The following is a 23831-nucleotide window of genomic DNA, read 5'->3' as shown; positions in this document are numbered from 1 at the left end:
TGGGACAGGATTAGATGAGGTGACATTTATCAAGAGCCTGCCATATTCTAGGGACTTGATAGATATTTATTTCTTTTCATCCTTCTCCTGAGCTCCCCTGCTCCCAGTTTCTGTGGCCTGACTCTTCCGTCCCTGGGACACTATGGTGTAGCTCCCCTGTGGGTTTGAAAGTTAACACTGTAGCACAGAGGAAAGAAATGGACTTTGAGTTCAGACAGACCTGGCTCAGACACCAGCTTCTCCCAGAACCCATGGTGAAATCCTTGGCAAATTACATAACCTCTCTAACTTTAATTTCTTCTCTATAAGATGGGGATAGTAATTGCCACATGTCACTGTGAGTGCTTGACATATAAACATTTGCTGCTGCTCATGTTCTGTCAGAGCTGCCACCAGCTGACCACATTGTGGCCCCAGCATCACTCCTGGGTGACAGAATAGCCCTGGTCACTCAGACCTTCAGGCTCTTCAGGCAGGTTGGTTGGCTGATACTTAATAGCTGGGGCTCAGGCTCAGGCCTCCCCTTAGCTGTGAGGAGGGAATTATTTGTCCCATTAAACAGATGAAGAGACTGAGGAAGAGTATCCAAGGTCATGTATCTTGTAAAGAGAGTCACCTGCCTGCAGAGCTCAGAGCCCCATGCAGGTAAGGGGCACAGTGGTCAGGTGGGCGAACCTCCTTGCTTCAAGGAGCTCTGGGTGCTTCCAGCACTGACCACCATCCTGTGTCTCAGGTGGGTAAACTGGTGCTGACTAACCCCGCTCTGCTCTCACAGCTCCTCCCTCACATCCCCCCAATGGTGGCCTCTCTGGTCAAGGAGGACTCCAACTCGGGGACCAGCTGCCTGGAACAGCTGGCGGAGCTGGTCCACTGCATGGTGTTCAGGTTCCCGGGCTTCCCGGATCTGTACGAACCCGTCATGGAAGCCATCAAGGTGAGTGACAGTCCCCACTGCTCCTGCGCCCTGCTCTGAGGAGGGTGTGCCGATTTGGGCTTTGCTCAAGGCCACACCACAGGTTAGTGGCAGCCCTCTATCCTTTGGTCCCTGGCTGTCTCCCATTACCTCCCCCAGCCTATCCTGTGCTTCAGGCACACCGAGCCACCTGCCATTTCCCCAGATGGGTCTTCCTCTCTCGATTGTTCTGAGCCTTTGCATATGCCGATCTCTCGAACTTAAACTCCTCTCTTGTTCTGCCTGGATAGCTCTTATTTCTACCAAGCCTTCTTCCTGAAGACTCTGCTCAAGTGTTTCTCCCTCAGGAAGCCTTCCCTGATAACTCTAAGTTACACCCCCCCGCACTGTGCCCCTCAGCTGGGTCATGGCCTCTCTGAGCTTCCACAGCCCTAGTGTATCCCTCAGTCACACATTGTCACTGTCTGTATGTCTGTCTCCTCTTAGACTGAGCATTCCAGAGCAGAGATGGTTTACAATTGTTCACAAGACTTATGCCCTACTCTGTGCCAGGCCCAGGCTGGGAACTGGGGACACAGGCATGAGGCAGACCATGTCTCCTCCCTTTGAGGAGCTCACAGCGTAGAGGGGTGACTGACGTGTTTACCCATAACTGTGATCTAAGCAGCTTATGAAATGAGGGTCAGCCTGAGAGCGGTGAGGAGGCAGAGGAGGGAAAGATCTCCAGTTAGAGGAGGAGGCTGCAAGGAAGAAAGGGCTTCTGAACCGGGCTTGCTGGGTTGCTAGGACAATAACATTTGTAGCTAGAGTCACACTTGGCAGTGTCTTCCCATATATTTTGTCTTCTGTTGCTCACTAGAAACCTGTGAGGCAGGTACTATTGTTATTTCAGTTTCAAAGATGAGCAGAATGAGACTTGGAGAGGTTTGGTGTCTTATGCAGTCACGGAGGTAGTGGGAGATGCAGCCAGGGCTGAGGGTTGCTGAGCCCTTTCCCATTGCTTGATACAGAGGGCAGGTCCAAGTGTGGGTGAAAGACATCCAGGTAAGTGGTGGCCCTTTTAGAACCTCTGATCTGCCTTCCATTTCTGTAACAGAGCAGATAGGTAACCTGAGAAGTGTCCCATTACAAAACACCTAGAAATGCTTGTTAAAATGTAACAGATGTCTTTTTAAGTACATAGCTGAGCTTGCAAGAGAGCCAGGAGGAATCCCCAGGGGCCAAAAAGGAAGAGAAAACCAAATTCCAGAATGGTAAATGAGAGGTGATACTCTTTTGCCCTGGCTGGGGAAGGGCGGTGGGTGAGATGGCCAACCTCAAACCCCAAGAGGCTTGAGCCAGTGGGGACAGGAGTTAAGGCTTAGGGTCTGCCCCCAGAAGGGAATTAGCACTGAGAGACCCATGTAAATCAGGACCCAAGAAAGGCTTTACCATTAGCAAAAGGGTGTTCTAGAAAAAATACACATGGTTCCAAGTAGACATCAAGGAAGGTTCTCTGGCTTGGTCTGGGCTCTGGATTGGGAAAAAAGAAACTGTCATTATTGGACGGCTCTCATGTGGGTTTAGGGGTTCAAATTCTTATCTTCTTTGGTGTTGTAGCACCCTAAGCTCATTGAAAGTAGTCATAAACTTGTAATACCCAAGGATTGCCTAATAGAAACAGAAATGAAACTGCTTTCAAGCCACAGAGATAAAATTCTACTAAAGATGAGTTTATAATACCCAGATTACAAAACACATAAGGGAACAATCCACCATGAGTGAGAGTTGGTAGATACAACAAACAAAACCTCTGGCATTTACTTGGATTTTCTTAGTTTTTCCAACTTAATGTGAGAAAGAGATTTTTTTTTTTTTTTTTTTAAAACAGTCAGAGCTAACTAACAATAGAAGTAGCTGCCTTGCTAGATCATGAGCTCCCTGGCACTGGAGGTGGTTGAGCAGAGAAGACAGGACTTAAACCTGTTGGAAGTGACTGTTACTGTGAGCTTCTGATGGGCAGGGACCATGTCATTTTGATCTCTGTGTCTAATAAATGTCTGAGTGAATGAACAGGACTGTAGTGTGAAGTATGGTATCATGGAGATGTGCACAAAGAGGAGGGAGCACGGCCCTGCCCTGGGCACCAGGGGAAACCTACGCTGAGTGAGATCCAGGCTTTGCACATTAGAGGCTATGGTCTGATCCAGCAGGCAAGGTGAGTCTGCAAATACTTATACAACTAGGTGTAGGGAGTTAGGCTCTATAAGACAGGTATAGATAGTGTGGGACCCCCACTTAAGAAGATTCTGGAAAGTCTTCTGGAGAGGGGATATAGGAGTTAGACCTTGAGGGATAGGGACCGGCAAGAGGAGGCCCCCAGACAGGTCAGTGGGTAAGGTGTGGGAGCAGGAATGTGCAAGTACTGTTTGGTGGTAAAGTGTGGTGGAGGGGAGGGAAGATCAGAAAGATAGGCAGAGTAGAAGGTGGTGAAAACCAGGCTGCGTGACTGCTTGGTCCAGCAGATCTGGGCTTCTCAAACGTTTCTTCTGAAGTACTTGACCTCAGAGGAGGGAACTTACCCCAAGCAGCCTGACACAAGCTCAGAGTTTCTCTAAAATCTCATTTTATCTCAAAGATTCAAGTATATACTTCATAATCATAAACATTTGTTTTAATTTAAACATTTTTCTTCCTTGAATATTAGTGAATATAGCTCTAGGAAGATGTGTGACGTTTGTCCTATGGCTTTGACTACCCCTTGCTACAAGCCAGTTTGAGAGGCAAGGCAGCAAATTATTCATGGGGTTTTATTGTTTATAAAATTCTTTCATATGTGTTATAGGAGTACATCCTTTGTATACAAGCTCCTTTATAAATTCTGGAAAGTTCTCTCACTTAGGCAGTTGTACTAAGTCATGGCAGTTTCTCTGGGAGCTGTGGTTCTTGCTGAGGGGGCTACATGGTATGTAGATTTCCAGTAACATGAGGAGCTTGAAAGGTTTTTGAAAGTTTTTGTTTTGTTCTCTTTATTCTCCTAAGAGTACAGAGTTACCTTCTTTGGGAAAAAGCATTTGATTTTTTTTTTTCTAGTGTGCATATTTTTGCATCTTGTGTGCTTGTGTTGGGGGGTGGGGTGTTGGTTCTGTCATTTTTTTTTTAGCTTTGATTCTTTTTTTTTTAAATTAAATTTAATTTTTTTATATATACAGCAGGTTCTTATTAGTTATCTATTTTATACCGGTTCTGTCTTTTTGTCCCTATTTGTTCACGTTGTGTGTGGGGTGGGGATTGGATAGGGGATAATAGGAAGAAAAAAGAAGGGACTAAGAGAGAAGATACTGAGCCCTTATCTTCTTATCTTGCCTCAGACAGCTACTATATTTTTTATCATCTGTGAGAGGTGACTGACTAATCTGATAAATTATCTGATAAACGATCCTGGGAAATGAGTGAGCAGACGTGTTAAACGACTGCTTGAGCCAGACCTTCTGCAGCGATGAGGGCTTTCGTTGTAAGCTGGTCTGAAGCTCAAGGGCCTTGGACAAATCTAGGAACTGTGCTCAGGATCTGGAAACGAGAATGGGGCTAGAGGAACTGTTATGAATATCGCTTAAATCTGCTAAGTAATACTGCATTATGCTTAGGTGTTTTTCTTTAAAATATGTCATTATTAGAACCAGTGCTTGGTAATATTCTTTCAGTGCAGCTGTTTAATGTGAAAAAGGAAAACGAGTGGGAAAGCATGCTAATCCCCGAGCCTGTGACCAAGGACCCATACCTCAGACCCCCAGGATCCTCCCATCCTCCCCCGTCCTGACTGTAGGATCAAGTTTGGGGTTGGGGTAAGGGGTTACTAATTCAAAAAAGCTGACTCCACAAACTTTAAAGTAGAGGAGGTGAAAACAGGAGCAAGCACTGTGTAAGTATAGAGTGCCAAACTGATATAAGGTAGGAGTATCCTCACTTGACAGATGAGCAAACTGAGGTCCAGGGAGGTTAACTGACTGAGTCAGAGAGACTCACTGACCACAGCCAGAGAGCTGTGAGGACAAGAGTCAGGACCAGGGTTGAGATCTCGACACTGCTGGATTGGGCCAGTGGGCCAGTGTTGTCATTGCTTACAGTCTGTCACATCCTGGGCTCATCTAACATATAGTAGATTCCTCGCTTATTGCCTCTAAGAAAATTCTTTCTGTATCTGGGTCTTAGTTTTTTCATCTACACGGTGGGGATTTTACCCCTTTCTTAAGGCAGTTGTGGCATGAAAGATCATGTAGAAGGCCCACACGTCAAGATGAAAACCTAGAACATGTTTGAAAGCAAGGGGGTGTTCTCACACATGTCTAGGACATTTTTGGGGTGGTATGGTATGCTTGGGCAGGTGTGTAGTAGGCTGTAGTCCAAGAAGGCTTCCCAGAGGAGGTGATATTTTTAGAGCTAAACCTGGTGCCCACTGTCCTGCTGGCTTGTTTCCCCCTCAGGACCTCCATGTTCCCAATGAGGACCGAATCAAGCAGCTGCTGGGGCAGGATGCCTGGACCTCGCAGAAGAGTGAGCTGGCTGGCTTCTACCCCCGGCTCATGGCCAAGTCAGACACTGGCAAGATTGGTTTAATCAATCTGGGCAACACGTGCTATGTGAACAGCATCCTTCAGGCCTTGTTCATGGCTTCCGAGTAGGTGCTGCTTTTGAATTCCCTGTCTGCCCCTGCTTCTCTCCTCTGGGCTCCCTGGTGTGCGGGGGGTGAGGTAGGGGTTGGAGAGGGTGGGTCCTGCTTTGTGTTATCGGCATAATTCCCTGAGGTCTATGGGTATGTGAAGGGCAGGTGAGAGTTCCCAGAGGGCTCCAGGCCATTGCCAAGGCAGTAGGTCAAGACCGGATGGGAACTTGAGATGGGGATTCAGGGGCTCAGCTGCAGTGGGAAGGGAGTCTGCTCTGGGTTGGTCGACATCACTGACTTTTCTGCTAGAGTCCGTGGGGGTGGATAGTGTCTTCCACAGTAGGACTTCCACTCACCCTGGCGTTAGATGCCCCCTTTTACTAAAACAAAATCTTTATCATCAATGGCTACCTATCTAACTTATGGCTTGCTTATTAGTACATTCACATTGCTGTGCAACCGTCACCACCATCCATCCCTATAACACTTTTCATTTTGTAAATCTGAAACTGTGCCTATTAAACACTAACTTCCCATATTCTCATTCTTCCTTCCCCACAGCCTTTGACTACCACCGTTATATGTTTTGTCTCTCTGATTTTGTCTCTACTTTAAGTACCTCATATAAGTGAAATCGTACAGTATTTGTCTTTTTGTGATTGGCTTATTTCACTTAGCAAATGTCCTCAGGGTTCATCCATATTGTAGCATATTTCAGAATTTCTTTCCTTTTGTAAGGCTGGATAATATTCCATTGTGTGTATAAACCACATTTTGGTAATCTGTCCATTGGTAGAGTGACAGACACCTGGGTTGCTTCCATGTTTTAGCTGTTGTGAATAATGCCACTATGAACATGGGAGTACAAATATCTCTTCGAGACCCTGCTTCTGATTCTTTCGGTTACATACCCAGAAGTGGAATTGCTTGGTGATATGGTAGTTCTGTTTTTTAGTTTTTTTTGAGGAACCTCCATATCGTTTTCCACACTGGCAGCACCAGTTTACATTCTCACCAACAGTGCACAAGGGTTGGGATTTCTCTACATCCTCCCAACACTTCTTTTCTGTTTTTTTGATAATAGTCATCCTAATGGGTGTGAGGTGGTATCTCATGATAGTTTTTAATTTGCAGTTCCCTAATGATTAGTGATGTTGAGCATCTTTTTATGTGCTTATTGGCCATTTGTATGTCTTCTTTGGCAAAAGGTCTGTTTAAATCCATTACCTAGTTTTTTTTTTTTTTTTAATTATTTATTTATTTATTTATATTTTATTTATTTATTTTTTTTGGCTGTGTTGGGTCTTCGTTTCTGTGCGAGGGCTTCCTCTAGTTAAGGCGAGCGGGGACCACTCTTCATCGCGGTGCGCTGGCCTCTCACTGTCGCGGCCTCTCTTGTTGCGGAGCACAAGCTCCAGATGCGCAGGCTCAGTAGTTGTGGCTCACGGGTCTAGTTGCTCTGCGGCATGTGGGATCTTCCCAGACCAGGGTCCGAACCCGTGTCCCCTGCATTGGCAGGTGGACTCTTAACCACTGCGCCACCAGGGAAGCCCCATTACCTAGTTTTGAATCAGGTTGTTTGTTTTTTGTTGTTGAGTTTGAGGAGTCCTTTTGTATATTCTGAATATTAATCCCATATCACATACATGATTTGCAAATTTTTTTTAACTTTTTATTTTATATTGGAATATAGTTGGTTAACAATATTGTGATAGTTTCAGGTGTACAGCAAAGTGATTCAGTTATACATATACATGTATCTATTCTTTTTCAAATTGTTTTCCCATTTAGGTTGTACATAATATTGAGCAGAGTTCCCTGTGCTATGCAGTAGATCCTTGTTGGTTATCCATTTTAAATGTAGCAGTGTGTACATGTCAATCCCAAACTCCCTAACTATCTGTTCCCCCCACCCTTCCCACCTGGTAACCATAAGTTCCTTCTCTGAGTCTGTGAGTCTGTTTCTGTTTTGTAAATGAGTTGATTTGTATCATTTCTTTTTAGATTCCACATATAAGCGATATCATATGATACTTGTCTTTCTCTGTCTGACTTACTTCACTCAGTATGACAATATCTAAGTCCATCCTTATTGCTGCAAATGGCATTATTTCATTCTTTTTAATGGCTAATATTCCGTTGTATATACGTGCCACATCTTTATCCATTCCTCTGTCGATGGACATTTAGGTTGGTTCCATGTCTTGGCTGTTGTAAACAGTGTTGCAGTGAACATTGGGGTGCATGTATCCTTTTGGACCATGACCATGTTTTTCTCCAGATATATACCCAGAAGTGCAATTACAGGATCATATGGTAGCTCTATTTTTAGTTTTTAAGGAACCTCCATACTGTTCTCCATAGTAGCTGTACCAATTTACATTCCCACCAACAGTGTAGTAGGGTTGCCTTCTCTCCACACCCTCTCCAGCATTTATTGTTTGTGGATTTTTGATGATAGTCATTTTGACTGGTGTGAGGTGATATCTCATTGTAGTTTTGATTTGCATTCCTCTAATAATTAGTGATGTTGAACATCTTTTCATGTGCCTCTTGGCCATCTGTATGTCTTCTTTGGAGAAATGTCTATTTAGGTCTTATGCCCATTTTTTGATTGGGTTGTTTGTTTTGATGATATTAAGCTGCATGAGCTGTTTGTAAATTTTGGAGACTAATCCCTTGCCAGTCACATGATTTGCAAACATTTTCTCCCAATCTGTGGGTTGTCTTTTCGTTTTGTTTATTGTTTCCTTTGCTGTGCAAAAGCTTTTGAATTTAATTAGGCCCCATTTTTAAATTTTTGTTTTTATTTCTATTACCCTGGGAGATGGATTGAAAAAAATATTGCTGTGATTTATGTCAGCGAATGTTCTGCCTGTGTTTTCCTCTAAGAGTTTTATAGTGTCCAGTCTCACATTTATGTCTTTAATCTATTTTGAGCTTATTTTTGTGTATGGTGTTAAAAAATGATCTAATTTCATTTTTTTACATGTAGCTGTCCGGTTTTCCCAGCACCATTTGGTTTTTTTATTTTTTTATTTTTGGCTGTGTTGGGTCTTTGCTGCTGTGTGTGGGCTTTCTCTAGTTGTGGTGAGCGGGGGCTACTCTTTGTTGTGGTGCGCTGGCGTCTCATTGAGGTGGCTTCTCTTGTTGCAGAGCACGGGCCCTAGGCACATGGACTTCAGTAGTTGCAGCAGGCAGGCTCAGTAGTTGTGGCTCGTGGGTTCCAGAGCGCAGGCTCAGTAGTTGTGGCGCATGGGCTTAGTTGCTCCGCGGCATGTGGGATCTTCCCGGACCAGGGATCAAACCCGTGTCCCCTGCATTGGCAGGTGGATTCTTAACCACTGCGCCACCAGGGAAGTCCCCCCAGCACCATTTGTTGAAGAGACTGTCTTTCCACCATTGTATAGTCTTTCCTCCTTTATAGCACATTAATTGACCATAGGTGCGTGTCATTTCTGGGCTTTTGATCTATGTGTCTGTTTTTGTGTCAGTACCATGCGGTTTTGATGACAGTAGCTTTGTAGTATAGTCTGAAGTTAGGGAGCCTGATTCCTTCAGCTCCTTTTTTGTTTTTCTGATTGCTTTGGCTATTCTGGGTCTTTTGTGTCTCCATACAAATTTTAAGATTTTTTGTTCTAGTTCTGTGAAAAATGCCATTGGTAATTTAATAGGGATTAATTTATTGATCAAATTAATTGATTCAATCTACATTGAATCTATAGATTTCCTTGGGTAATGTAGTCATTTTGCCAATATTGATTCTCCCAATCCAAGAACATGGTATATCTTTCCATCTGTTTGTGTCATCTTCAGTTTCTTTCATCAGTATCTTATAGTTTTTGGAGTACAGGTCTTTTGTCTCCTTATGTAGGTCTATTCCTACATAAGGAGGAAAGGTCTATTCCTAGGTATTTTATTCTTTTTGATGTGATGGTAAATGGGATTGTTTCTTGAATTTCTCTTTCTGATCTTTCATTGTTAGTGTATAGAAATGCAACAGATTTCTGTATATTAATTTTGTAACCTGCAACTTTACCAAATTCATTGATGAGCTTAGTAGTTTTCTGGTAGCATCTTTAGGATTTTCTATGTATAGTATCATGTCATCTGCAGACAGTGATAGTTTTACTTCTTCTTTTCCAATTTGGATTCCTTTTATTTCTTTTTCTTCTCTGATTGCTGTAGCTAGGACTTCCAAAACTGTGTTGAATAAAAGTGGCGAGAGTGGACATCCTTGTCTTGTTCCTGATCTTAGATGAAATGCTTTCAGCTTTTCACCATTGAGTATGATGTTAGCTGTAGGTTTGTCGTATATGGCCTTTATTATGTTGAGGTAGATTCCCTCTATGCCCACTTTCTGGAGAGCTTTTATCATAAATGGGTGCTGAATTTTGTCAAAAGCTTTTTCTTCATCTGTTGAGATGATCATATGGTTTTTATTCTTCAATTTGTTAATGTGGTGTATCACACTGATTGATGTGCAGATATCGAAAAATCCTTGCATCCCTGGGATAAATCCCACTTGATCATGGTGTATGATCCTTTTAATGTATTGTTGGATTTGGATTGCTGGTGTTTTGTTGAGGATTTTTGTGTCTATGTTCATCAGTGATATTGGCCTATAATTTTCTTTTTTTTTATAGTATCTTTGTCTGGTTTTGGTATCAGGGTGATGGTGGCCTCATAGAATGAGTTCGGGAGTTTTCCTTCCTCTGCAATTTTTTGGAAAAGTTTCAGAAGGAAAGGTGTTAGCTCTTCTCTAAATGTTTGATAGAATTCGCCTGTGAAGCCATCAGGTCCTGGACTTTTGTTTGTTGGGAGTCTTTTAATCACAGTTTCAATTTCAGTGCTTGTGAGTGGTCTGTTAATATTTTCTATTTCTTTCTGGTTCAGTCTTGGGAGATTGTACCTTTCTAAGAATTTGTCCATTTCTTCCAGGTTGTCCATTTTATTGGCATATAGTTGTTTGTAGTAGTCTCTTGTGATCCTTTGTGTTTCTGTGGTGTCAGTTTTAACTTCTCCTTTTTCATTCTAACTTTATTGAATTGAGTCCTCTCCCTTTTTTTCTTGATGAGTCTGGCTAAGGTTTATCAATTTTGTTTATCTTTTCAAAGCACCAGGTTTTAGTTTCATTGATCTTTGCTGTTGTTTTGTCTCTATTTCATTTATTTCCGCTCTGATCTTTATGATTTCTTTCCTTCTACTATAGGTTTTGTTTGTTTTTCTTTCTCTAGTTGCTTGAGGTGTAAGTTTAGGTTGTTTATTTGAGATTTTGTTGTTTCATGAGGAGAGATTGTATTGCTATAAACTTCTCTCTTAGAACTGCTTTTGCTGCATCCCATAGATTTTGGATCATTTTGTTTTTGTTTTCATTTGTCAACATGTATTTTTTTATTTCTTTGATTAATTCAGTGATCCATTGGTTGTTTAGTAGCATATTGTTTAGCCTCCCCGTGTTTGTGTTTTTTACAGTTTTTTTCTTGTAGTTTATTTCTAGTCTCATAGCATTGTGGTTGGAAAAGATGCTTGATATGATTTGAATTTTCTTAAATTTACAACAGCTTGCTTTGTGGCCCAGCATGTGGTCAGTCCTGGAGAATGTTCCATGTGCACTTGAGAAGTGTATATTCTGCTGCTTTTGGATGGAATGCTCTATAAATATCAATTAAGTTCATCTGGCCTAATGTGTCATTCAAGGCCTGTGTTTCCTTATTGATTTTCTGTCTGGATGATCTGTCCATTGATGAAAGTGGGGTGTTAAAGTCCTCCACTATTATTGTGTTACTGTCGATTTCTCCCTTTATGGCTGTTAGTATTTGCCTTATATATTGAGGTGCTCCTATGTTGGGTGCATATATATTTACAGTTGTTATATCTTCTTGGATTGATCCCTTGATGATTATGTAGTGTCCTTCTATGTCTTTTCTTTGTTACAACAGTCTTTATTTTAAAGTCTGTTTTGTCTGATATGAGTATTGCTACTCCAGCTTTCTTTTGATTTCGACTTGCATGGAATAACTTCTTCCATCCCCTCACTTTCAGTCTGTCTGTGTCCCTAGCTCTGAAGTGGGTCTCTTGTAGACAGCATATATATGGGTCTTGTTTTTGTATCCATTCAGCAAGCCTGCGTCTTTTGGCTGGAGTATTTAATCCATTTACAGTTAAGGTAATTATCAATATGTATGTTCCTATTGCCATTTTGTTAATTGTTTTGGGTTTGTTTTTGTAGGTCTTTTTTCTTCTCTACCTCTTTTGTTCTCTTCTCTTGTGGTCTGATGACCATCTTTAGTGTTGTGTTTGGGTTGCTTTTTCGTTTTTGTGTGTATCTACTGTAGTTTTGGGTTTGTTGTTCCCTTGAGGTTTTGATATAGCAGTCTGTAGGTGTACAAGTTTCTTTTTTAATTTTTTAAATTTTTATTTTATTTATTTATTTTTGGCTGTGTTGGGTCTTTGTTGCTGCACGTGGGCTTTCTCTAGTTGTGGTGAGCGGGGGCTACTCTTCGTTGTGGTGCACGGGCTTCTCATTGCGGTGGCTTCTCTTGTTGCGGAGCAACTACAGTAGTTGTTGCGCGTGAGCTCTAGAGTGCAGGCTCAGTAGTTGTGGTGCATGGGCTTAGTTGCTCCGCGGCATGTGGGATCTTCCCAGAACAGGGATCAAACCTGTGTCCCCTGCATTGGCAGGTGGATTCTTATCCACTGTTCCACCAGGGAAGCCCACAAGGTTGTTTCAAGTTGCTGATCTCTTCCTCGCCTAGAGGAGTTCCTTTAGCATTTCTTGCAAAGCTGGTTTCATGGTGCCGAATTCTCTTAGCTTTTGCTTGTCTAAAGCTTTTGATTTCTCCATCAAATCTGAATGAGAGCCTTGCGGGGTAGAGTATTCTTGGTTGTAGGTTCCTCCCTTTCATCACTTTAAATAGTGATGAAAGGCCAGTTCTTTCTGGTAGGCAGAGTTTCTGCTGAGAAATCAGCCGATAACCTTATGGGAGTTCCCTTGTATGTTATTTGTCGTTTTTCCCTTGTTGCTTTTAAAAATTTTTTTCGTCTTTAATTTTTGTCAGTTTGATTACTGTGTGTCTTGGCATGTTCCTCCTTGGGTTTATCCTGCCTGGGACTCTCTGCGCTTCCTTGACTAGGGTGAATGTTTCCTTTCCCTTGTTAGGGAAGTTTTCAGCTATGATCTCTTCAAATGTTTTCTCAGGTCATTTCTCTCTCTCTTCTCCTTCTGGGACCCCTATAATGTGAATGTTGGTACGTTTAATGTTGTTCCAGAGGTCTCTTAGAGTGTCTTCATTTCTTTCTATTCTTTTTTCTTTATTCTGTTTCATGGCAGTGATTTCCACTATTCTGTCTTCAGGTCACTTATTTGTTCTTCTGCCTCAGTTATTCTGCTATTGATTCCTTCTAGTGTATTTTTCATTTCATTTATTGTACTGTTCATCTCTGTTTGTTCTTTAGTTCTTATAGGTCTTTGTTGAACATTTGTTGCATCTTCCCGATCCTTGCCTCCATTCTTTCTCCGAGATCCTGGATCATCTTCACTATCATTATTCTGAATTCTTTTTCTGAAAGTTTGGCTATCTCCACTTCACTTAGTTGTTTTTCTGGGGTTTTATCTCGTTCCTTCATCTGGGACATAGTCCTCTGCCATTTCATTTTGTGTAACTTTCTGTGATTGTGGTTTTTGTTCGGCAGGCTGCAGAATTGTAGTTCTTCTTGCTTCTACTGTCTGTCCTCTGGTGGATGAGGCTATATAAGAGGCTTATGCGAGCTTCCTGATCGGAGGGACCAGTGGTGGGTAGAGCTGGGTCTTGTCCATCTGGTGGGGAGGGCCATGCTCAGTAAAACTTTAAAACTTTAATCCACTTGTCTGCTGAACGGTGAGGTTGTGTTCCCGGTGAGGTTGTGTTCCCTCGCTGTTGGTTGTTTGGCCTGAGGCAACCCAGCATTGGAGCCTACAGGCTGTTTGGTGGGGCTAATCATGGCCTCTGGGAGGGCTCATGCCAATGAGTACTTCCCAGAACTGCTGCTTCCAGTGTCTTTGTCCCTGCAGTGAGCCACAGCTCCCCGCCTCACCTCTGCAGGAGACCCTCCAATACTAGCAGGTAGGTCTGGCCCAGTCTCTTATGGAGTCACTGCTTTTTTCCCCTGGGTCCTGGTGCACACAAGACTGTGTGTGCCCTCCAGGAGTGGAGTTTCTGTTTCCTCCAGTCGTGTGGAAGTCCTGCAGTCAATCCCGCTGACCTTCAAAGCCGGACTCTCTTGGGAGTCCTCCTCTCATTGCTGGACCTCCAGGCTGGGAAGCCTGACACAGGGCTCAGAACCTCACTCCAGTGGGAGAACTTCTGTGGTATAATTGTTTAACAGTTTGTGGCTTGCCCACCTGGCGGGTATGGGATTTGATTCTATTGCGCTTGAGCCCTGCCTACCGTCTCGCTGTAGTCTCTCCTTTGTCTTTGGAGGTAGGGTATCTTTTTTGGTAGGTTCTAGCATTTTTCCGTTGACGGTTGCTCAGCAGTTAGTTGTGATGCTGGTGCTCTTGCAAGAAGGGGTGAGTGCACATCCTTCTACTCCACCATCTTTCCAAATATTTTTTCCCAGAGCCTTCTGTGGTTGCCTTTTCACTCTGTGGATAGTCTTTTTTTGTTGTTGTTTTTTGTTTTTTTATATATTTATTGGAGTATAGTTGATTTACAATGTTGTGTTAGTTCTGCTGTATAGCAAAGTGAATCACTTATACATGTATATATATCCACTCTTTTTTAGATTCTTATATAGATCATTACAGAATATTGAGTAGAGTTCCCTGTGCTATACAGTAGGGCCTTACTAGTTATCTATTTTATATTTAGTAGTGTGTATATGTCAATCCCAATCTCCCAATTTATCCCTCCTCTCCCCCTGCCCCCCACCCTGTAACTGGTAAACATAGTTTTGTTTTTTTTTTTGACACAACAGCCCTTTTATTTTATTTTTTGAATTTTATTTAATTTATTTTTTTATACAGCAAGTTCTTATTAGTTATCCATTTTATACATATTAGTGGATATATGTCAGTCACAATCTCCCAATTCATCACACACAAACACACATACACACCCCCCCGCCGCCGGCGCTTTTCTCCCTTGGTGTCCATATGTTTGTTCTCGACATCTGTGTCTCTGTGACATCTGTGACATCTGTCTTGAGGAATCCTTGCATCCCTGGGATAAATCCCACTTGATCATGGTGTACGATCTTTTTAATGTGTTGTTGGATTCTGTTTGCCAGTATTTTGTTGAGGATTTTTGCATCTATATTCATGAGTGATATTGGTCTGTAATTTTCTTTTTTTGTAGTATCTTTGTCTGGTTTTGGTATCAGGATGGTGGTGGCCTCATACAATGAGTTTAGGAGTGTTCCTTCCTCTGCAGTATTTTGGAAGAGTTTGGGAAGGATGGGTGTTAGCTTTTCTCTAAATGTTTGATAGAATTCACCAGTGAAGCCATCTGGTGCTGGACTTTTGTTTATTGGAAGATTTTAATCACAGTTTCAATTTTATTACTTGTGATTGGTCTGTTCTTATTTTCTATTTCTTCCTGGTTCAGTCTTGGAAGGTTATACCTTTCTAAGAATTTGTCCATTTCTTCCAGGTTGTCCATTTTATCGGCATATACTTGTTTGTAGTAGTCTCTTATGATCCTTTGTGTTTCTGTGGTGTCAGTTGTAACTTCTCCTTTTTCATTTCTAATTTTATTGATTTGTGTCCTGTCCCTCTTTTTCTTGATGAGTCTGGCTAATGGTTTATCAGTTTTATCTTCTCAAAGAACGAGCTTTTAGTTTTATTGATCTTTGCTATTGTTTTCTTTGTTTCTATTTCATTTATTTCTGCTCTGATCTTTATGATTTCTTTCCTTCTGCTAACTTTGGGTTTTGTTTGTTCTTCTTTCTCTAGTTCCTTTAGGTGTGAGGTTAGATTGTTTATTTGAGATTTTTCTTGTTTCTTGAGGTAGGCTTGTGTTGCTATAAACTTCCCTCTTAGAACTGCTTTTGTTGCATCCCATAGGTTTTTGGATCGTCGTGTTTTCATTGTCATTGTCTCTAAGTATTTTTTGATTTCCTCTTTGATTTCTTCAGTAATCTCTTGGTTATGTAGTAACGTATTGTTTACCCTCCATGTGTTTCGGTTTTTTACGTTTTTTCCCCTGTGCTTGATTTCTAATCTCATAGCGTTGTGGTCAGAAAAGATGCTTGATATGATTTCAGTTTTCTTAAATTCACTGAGGCTTGATTTGTGACCCAAGATGTGATCTATCCTGGAGAATGTTCTGTGCACAGTTGAGAAGAAAGTGTAATCTGCTGTTTTTGGATGGAATGTCCTATAGATATCAATTAAATCTATCTGGTCTATTGTGTCATTTAAAGCTTCTGTTTCCTTATTAATTTTATGTTTAGGTGATCTGTCCATTTGTGTAAGTGAGGTGTTGAAGTCCCCCACTATTACTGTGTTACTGTCGATTTCCTCTTTTATAGCTGTTAGCAGTTGCCTTATGTATTGAGGTGCTCCTATGTTGGGTGCATATATATTTATAATTGTTATGTCTTTTTCTTGGATTGATCCCTTGATCATTATGTAGTGTCCTTTCTTGTCTCTTGTAACATTCTTTATTTTAAAGTCTATTTTATCTGATATGAGTATTGCTACTCCAGCTTTCTTTTGACTTCTGTTTGCATGGAATATCTTTTTCCATCCCCTCACTTTCAGTCTGTATGTGTCCCTAAGTCTGAAGTGGGTCTCTTGTAGACAGCATATATATGGGTCTTGTGTTTGTGTCCATTCAGCAAGCCTGTGTCTTTCGGTTGGAGTATTTAATCCATTCACGTTTAAGGTAGTTATCGATATGTGTGTTCCTATGACCATTTTCTTAATTGTTTTGGGTTTGTTTTTGTAGGTCCTTTTCTCCTCTTGTGTTTCCCACTTAGAGACGTTCCTTTAGCATTTGTTGTAGGGCTGGTTTGGTGGTGCTGAATTCTCTTAGCTTTTGCTTGTCTGTAAAGCTTTTGATTTCACTGTTGAATCTGAATGAGATCCTTGGGGGGGTAGAGTAATCTTGGTTGTAGGTTCTTCCCTTTCATCACTTTAAGTATATCATGCCACTCCCTTCTGGCTTGTAGAGTTTCTGCTGAGAAATCAGCTGTTAACCTTATGGGAGTTCCCTTGTATGTTATTTGTCGTTTTTCCCTTGCTGCTTTCAATAATTTTTCTTTGTCTTTAATTTTTGCCAATGTGATTACTTTGTGTCTTGGCATGTTTCTCCTTGGGTTTATCCTGTATGGGACTCTCTGCACTTCCTGGACTTGGGTGGCTATTTCCTTTCCCATGTTAGCGAAGTTTTCGACTATAATCTCTTCAGATATTTTCTCGGGTCTTTTCTCTCTCTCTGCTCCTTCTGGGACCCCTATAATGCGAATGTTGTTGCGTTTAATGTTGTCCCAGAGGTCTCTTAGGCTGTCTTCATTTCTTTTCATTCTTTTTTCTTTATTCTGTTCTGCAGCAGTGAATTCCACCATTCTGTCTTCCAGGTCACTTATCCGTTCTTCTGCCTCAGTTATTCTGCTATTGATTCCTTCTAGTGTATTTTTCATTTCAGTTATTGTATTGTTCATCTGTGTTTGTTTGTTCTTTAATTCTTCTAGGTCTTTGTTAAACATTTCTTGCATCTTCTCGATCTTTGTCTCCATTCTTTTTCCGAGGTCCTGGATCATCTTCACTCTCATTATTCTGAATTCTTTTTCTGGAAGGTTGTCTAGCTCCTCCTCATTTAGTTGTTTTTCTGGGGTTTTATCTTGTTCCTTCATCTGGTATATAGACCTCTGCCTTTTCATCTTGTCTATCTTTCTGTGATTGTGGTTTTTGTTCCACAGGCTGCAGGATTGTAGTTCTTGCTTCTGCTGTCTGCCCTCTGGTGGATGAAGCTATCTAAGAGGATTGTGCAAGTTTCCTGATGGGAGGGACTGATGGTGGGTAGAGCTGGGTGTTGCTCTGGTGGGCAGAGCTCAGTAAAACTTTAATCCACTTGTGTGCTGATGGGTGGAGCTGGGTTCCCTCCCTGTTGGTTGTTTGACCTGAGGTGACCCAACACTGGAGCCTACCCAGGCTCTTTGGTGGGGCTAATGGCAGACTCTGGGAGGGCTCACACCAAGGAGTACTTCCCAGAACTTCTGCTGCCAGTGTCCTTGTCCTCCCGGTGAGACACAGCCACCCCCCGCCTCTGCAGGAGACCCTCCAACACTAGCAGGTAGGTCTGGTTCAGTCTCTTACCGGGTCACTGCTCCTTCCCCTGGGTCCCGATGCGCACACTACCTTGTGTGTGCCTTCCAAGAGTGGTGTCTCTCTTTCCCCCAGTCCTGTTGAAGTCCTGCAATCAAATCCCACTAGCCTTCAAAGTTTGATTCTCTAGGAATTCCTCCTCCCATTTCTGGACCCCCAGGTTGGGAAGCCTGACGTGGGGCTCAGAACCTTCACTCCAGTAGGTGGACTTCTGTGGTATAAGTGTTCTTTAGTTTGTGAGTCACCCTCCCAGCAGTTATGGGATTTGATTTTATTGTGATTGCGCCCCTCCTACCATCTCATTGTGGCTTCTCCTTTGTCTTTGGATGTGAGGTATCTTTTTTGGTGATTTCCAGTGTCTTCCTGTCGATGATTGTTCAGCAGTTAGTTGTGATTCTGGTGCTCTTGCAAGAGGGAGTGAGAGCATGTCCTTCTACTCCACCATCTTGAACCAATCCCCAAACATAAATAGTTTTTGTGTTTGTTTTTTTTTTACATCTGTGACTCTACTTCTGTTTTGTAAATAAGTTCATTTGTACCATTTTTTTAGATTCTCTGTGGATAGTGTTTTTTTTTTTTAGCTGTTGAAAGAGGTTGCTTTTATTTTTTATTTACTTTTATTGAGATGTAATTGACATAACATGATATTAATTTCAGGTGTACAATGTAATGACTCAATATACAGTTAGTTGACCCTTGAACAACATACATTTGAATTGCATGGGTCCACTTATATGTGGATTTTTTCCAGTAAATATTTTAGAAAAATTTTTGGAGATTTGCGATAATTTGAAATAAATTGAAGGCAAACCTTGTAGCCTAGAAATATCAAAAAAAATAAAGAAAAAGTTAGGTATGTCATGAATGTATGAAATGTATGTTGATATATAAATAACATAAAAAGCATGTGTTAATCAACTGCTTATGCTATCGGTAAGGCTTCCAGTCAACAGTAGGCTATTAGCCGTTAAGTCTTGGGGGAGTGAAAAGTTATGCGTGGATTTTCAACAGCATGGGCGTTGGCGCCTCTAACCCCTGCATTGTTTAAGGGTCAACCATATGTATATATTTGAAATGATCACCATAATTAGTCTACTTAACATCCATCACCACACATAGTTACAAATTTTCTTTTCTTGTGATGAGAACTTTTAAGATTTATTCTGTTAGCAACTTTCAAATATATAATACAGTATTGCTAACTATAGTAAGCATGGTGTACATTACATTCTCAGGACTTACTTATTTTACAACTGAAAGTTTGTATCTTTTGACCTCCTTTACCTATTTCACCCATACCTGATCCCCTCCTCTGGCAACCATCAATCTGTTCTCTGTATCAATGAGATTGTTTGTTTTTTTAGATTCCACATGTAAGTGAGATCATACAGTATATGTGTTTTTCTGTATAGCTCACTTCACTTAGTGTTATCGCACTCAAGGTTTATCTAATTGTCATAAATGGCAGGATTTCCTTATTTCTTGTGGCTGAATAATATTCTTGTGTGTGTGTGTGTATACCACATTTTCTTTTTCCATTCATTTGTCAGTGGACACTTATGTTGTGTCATTGTTTTGGCTATTCTAAATAATGCTGCAGTGAACATGGGGGTGCATATATCTTTTTAAGTAATGTTTTTGTTTTCTTCAGATAAATACCCAGAAGTGGAATTGCTAGATCATATGGTAGTTCTGTTTTTAGTTTTTTGAGGAACCTCCATACTGTTTTCTGTAGTGGGTGTGTACCAATTTACGTTTCTGTCAGCAGTGCACAAAGGTTCTCTTTTGTCTACATCCTCGCCAACACTTGTTGTTTGTTGTGTTTTTGATAATAGCTGTTCTGACAGTGTGAGATAATATCTCATTCTGGTTTTGATTTGCATTTCCCTTGATGATTAGTGATGTTGAGCACCTTTTCATGTACCTGTTGGCCATTTGGATGTCTTCTTTGGAAAATGTCTATTCAGATTATGCCTTTTTTTTTTTTCTGGTAGTAGTTTTGTGGTTTTCTTTTTTCTTTCTTTTTTTTATTGAAGTGTAGTTGATTTACAATGTTACGCCAATCTCTGCTGTGCAGCGGAGTGACTCAGTTTTACACATCTATACATTCTTTTTTAAATATTCTTTTCCATTATGGTTTATCCCAGGAGATTGGATATAATTCCCTGTGCTATACAGTAGGACCTTGTTGTTTATCCATTCTAAATGTAATAGTTTGCATCTACCAACCCCAAATGCCCAGCCCATCCTTCTTCCTCCCTGCTTCCCCTTGGCTACCACAAGTCTGATTTCTGTGTCTGTGAATCTGTTTCTGTTTTGTAGATAGGTTCATTTGTGCCATATCTTAGATTCCATGTATAAGTGATATCATATGGTATTTGTCTTTCTCTTTCTGACTTACTTCACTTGGTATGAAAATCTCTATTCGTATCCATGTTGCTGCAAAGAGCATTATTTTGTTCTTTTTTATGGCTGAGTAGTATTCCATTGTTCCATTAATCTGTGTCTGTCTTTGTGCCAGTACCATACTATTTTGATGACTGTTGCTTTATAGTATAGTCTGAAGTCAGGGAGCCTGATTCCTCCAGCTCTGTTTTTCTTTCCCAGGATTGCTTTGGCTATTTGGGGTCTTTTGTCTTTCCATCCAAATTTTAAGATTTTTTGTTCTAATTCTATGAAAAATGCCATTGGTAATTTGATAGGGATTGCATTGAATTTGTAGATTACAGTGGGTAGTATAGTCATTTAGACAGTATTGATTCTTCCAGTCCAAGAATATGGTATATCTTTTCATCTGTTTGTGTCATCTTCGATTTCTTTCATCAGCATCTTACAGTTTTCAGAGTACAGGTCTTTTGCCTCCTAGGTATTTTACTGTTTTTGATGTGATGGTAAATGGGATTGTTCCCTTAATTTCTCTCTCTGATGTTTTGTTGCTAGCGTATAGAAATGCAACAGATTTCTGTGTATTAATGTTCTATCCTGCAACTTTACCGAATTCATTGATGAGCTCTAATAGTTTTTTGGTAGCATCTTTGGGATTTTCTATGTATAGTGTCATGTCATCTGCAAGCAGTTACAGTTTTCCTTCTTCTTTTCCAATTTGGATTCCTTTTATTTCTTTTTCTTCTCTGATTGCTGCAGCTGGGACTTCCAAAACTGTGTTGAATAAAAGTGGTGAGAGTGGACATCCTTGTCGTGTTCCTGATCTGAGACGAAATGCTTTCAGCTTTTCACCATTGAGTATGATGTTAGCTGTAGGTTTGTCATATATGACCATAATTATGTTGAGGTAGGTTCCCTCTATGCCCACTCTCTCGAGAGGTTTTATCATTAAATGGGTGTTGGATTTTGTCAAAAGCTTTTTCTGCATCTATTGAGATGATTGCATGGTTTGTATTCTTCAATTTGTTAATGTGGTGTATCACACTGATTGATTTGTGGATATTGAAAAATTCTTGCGGGGCTTCCCTGGTGGCACAGTGGTTACAAATCTGCCGACCAATGCAGGGGACATGGGTTCAACCCCTGGCCTGGGGAGATCCCACATGCTGCGGAGCAGCTAAGCCTGTGCACCACAACTACTAAGTCTGCACTCCAGAGCCCACGAGCCACAGCTACTGAGCCCATGTGCCACAACTACTGAAGTCCACGTGCCTAGAGCCCGTGCTCTGCAACAAAAGAAGCCACCACAATGAGAAGCCTGTGCACCACAAAAGAGTATCCCCTGCTCACCACAAGCAGAGAAAGCCCCCATGCAGCAGTAGAGACCCAATGCAGCCAAAAATAATTAAATAAAGAAAGAAAGAGAGGGAAAGAGAGAGAGAGAAAGAAAAGAAAGAAAGAAAAAAAGGAAGGAAGGAAAGAAGGAAGGAAAGAAAGAAAGAAAAGAAAGATCCTTGCATCCCTAGGATTGATCCCACTTGATCATGGTGTATGATCCTTTTAATGTATTGTTGGATTCAGTTTGCTAGTATTTTGTTGAGGATTTTTGCATCTGTGTTCATCAGTGATACTGGCCTGTAAGTTTTTGTGTGTGTGTGTGTGTGTGTGTGTGTGTGTGGTATCTTTGGTTTTGGTATCAGGGTGATTGTGACCTCATAGAATGAGCTTGGGAGTGTTCCTTTCTCTGCATTGTTTTGGAACAGTTTGAGAAGGATGGGTGTTAACTCTTCTGTAAATGTTCAATGGACATCATCTGTGAAGCCATCTGGTCCTGGACTTCTGCTTGTTGGAAGTTTTTTTTTGGCTGCACCTCATGGCATGTGGAACTTCCCTGACACGGGATCGAACCCACACCTCCTGCAGTGGAAATGCTTAGTCTTAACCACTGGACCACCAAGGAAGCCCTTGTTATACGTTTTTAAATCACAGTTTCAATTTCAGTGCTTGTGATTTGTCTGTTTGTATTTTCTATTCCTTCCTGGTTCAGTCTTGGAAGGTAGTACCTTTCTAAGAGTTTGTCTGTTTTTTTATGTTGTCCATTTTATTGGCATATAGTTGCTTGTAGTAGTCTCTTATGATCTTTATATTTATGTGGTGTCAGTTGTAACTTCTTTTTCATTTCTGATTTTATTGATTTGAGGCTTCTCTCTTTTTTTCTGGACAAGTCTGACTACACATCAGTTTTGTTTGTTCTTTGAAAAGATAGCTTTTAGTTTCATTGAGCTTTTCTATTGTTTTCTTCATGTCTATTTTATTTAATTCTGCTCTGATCTTTATTATTTCTTTCCTTCTACTAACTTTGGGTTTTTTGGGTTCTTCTTTTCTAGTTAATTTAGGTGTAAGGTTAGGTTGTTTATTTGAGATTTTTTTTGTTTCCTGAGGAGAGAGTGTATTGCTATAAACCTCCCTTTTAGAACTGTTTTTACTATGTCCCATAGGTTTTGGATTGTCATGTTTTAGTTTTCATCTTTCTCTAGGTATTTTTTGATTTCCTCCTTGATTTTTTCAGTGATACATTGGTTGTTCAGTATCATATTGTTTACCGTCCATGTGCTTGTGTTTTTTTAATAATTTTTTTTTTGAATTTTTGAATTTTATTTTATTTATTTTTTATATAGCAAGTTCTTATTAGTTATCTGTTTTATACTTATTAGTGTATATATGTCAATTTTCCTGTAATTGATTTCATATCTCATAGCATTGTGGTTGGAAGCAATGATTGATATGATTTCAATTTTCTTCAATTTACCGAGGCTTGATTTGTGGCCCAAGATGTGATCTATCCTGGAGAATGTTCCACATGCACTTGAGAAGAATGTGTATTCTCCTGCTTTTGGATGGAATGTTCTATAAATATCAGTTAAGTTTATCTGGTGTAATGTGTCATTTAAGGTCTGGTTTTCCTTATTGATTTTCTGTCTGGACGATTTGTCTATTGATGAAAGTGGGGTTGTTGAAGTCCCCCACTATTATTGTGTTACTGTCGATTTCTCCTTTTATGGTTAGCATTTGCTTTATATATTGAGGTGCTCCTATGTTGTGTGCATATATATTTACAATTGTTGTTTTTTCTTTTTGAATTGATCCCTTGATCATTATGTAGTGTCCTTCTTTGCTTCTTGTAACAGTTTTTATTTTAAAGTCTGTTGTGTCTGATATAAGTGTTGCTGCTTCAGCGTTCTTTTGATTTCCATTTGCATGGAATACAATTTTCAATCCCCTCACTTTCAGTGTATATGTGTCACTAGATCTGAAGTGGGTCTCCTGTAGACAGCATGTATACGGGTCTTGTTCTTGTATCCATTCAGCCAGTCTGTGTCTTTTGGTTGGAGCATTTAATCCGTTTCCATATAAGGTAATTATTGATATGTATGTTCGTATTGCCATTTTGTTAATTGTTTTGGGTTTGTTTTTGAAGGTCTTTTTCTTCCCTTCCTCTTTTGTTGTTTTCTCTTGTGATTTGGTGTCTATCTTCAGTGTTGTATTTGGACTGCTTTTTATTTTTTGTGTGTGTATCCATT

The 23831-nt window shown here is 40.7% G+C and overlaps 1 protein-coding gene across 1 annotated transcript in view; it reads left to right on the top strand.

The window, feature by feature from the left end:
* USP35 (ubiquitin specific peptidase 35) overlaps positions 1 to 23831 on the top strand; it is a 71688-nt gene that overhangs the window by 11250 nt on the left and 36607 nt on the right. Inside the window, exons 6-7 of the mRNA XM_068556803.1 lie at positions 776 to 934; positions 5377 to 5570. Of these exons, the coding sequence (XP_068412904.1) occupies positions 776 to 934; positions 5377 to 5570 (353 nt within the window). The remainder of the gene's footprint in view (positions 1 to 775; positions 935 to 5376; positions 5571 to 23831) is intronic.

The sequence above is a fragment of the Eschrichtius robustus genome, chromosome 11 (genome assembly GCF_028021215.1).
Source record: "Eschrichtius robustus isolate mEscRob2 chromosome 11, mEscRob2.pri, whole genome shotgun sequence".
In the NCBI taxonomy this organism is placed as follows: Eukaryota; Metazoa; Chordata; class Mammalia; order Artiodactyla; family Eschrichtiidae; genus Eschrichtius; species Eschrichtius robustus.
The sequence above is the reverse complement of the archived record's forward strand: the minus strand, read 5'-3'. Positions and strand labels throughout refer to the sequence as shown.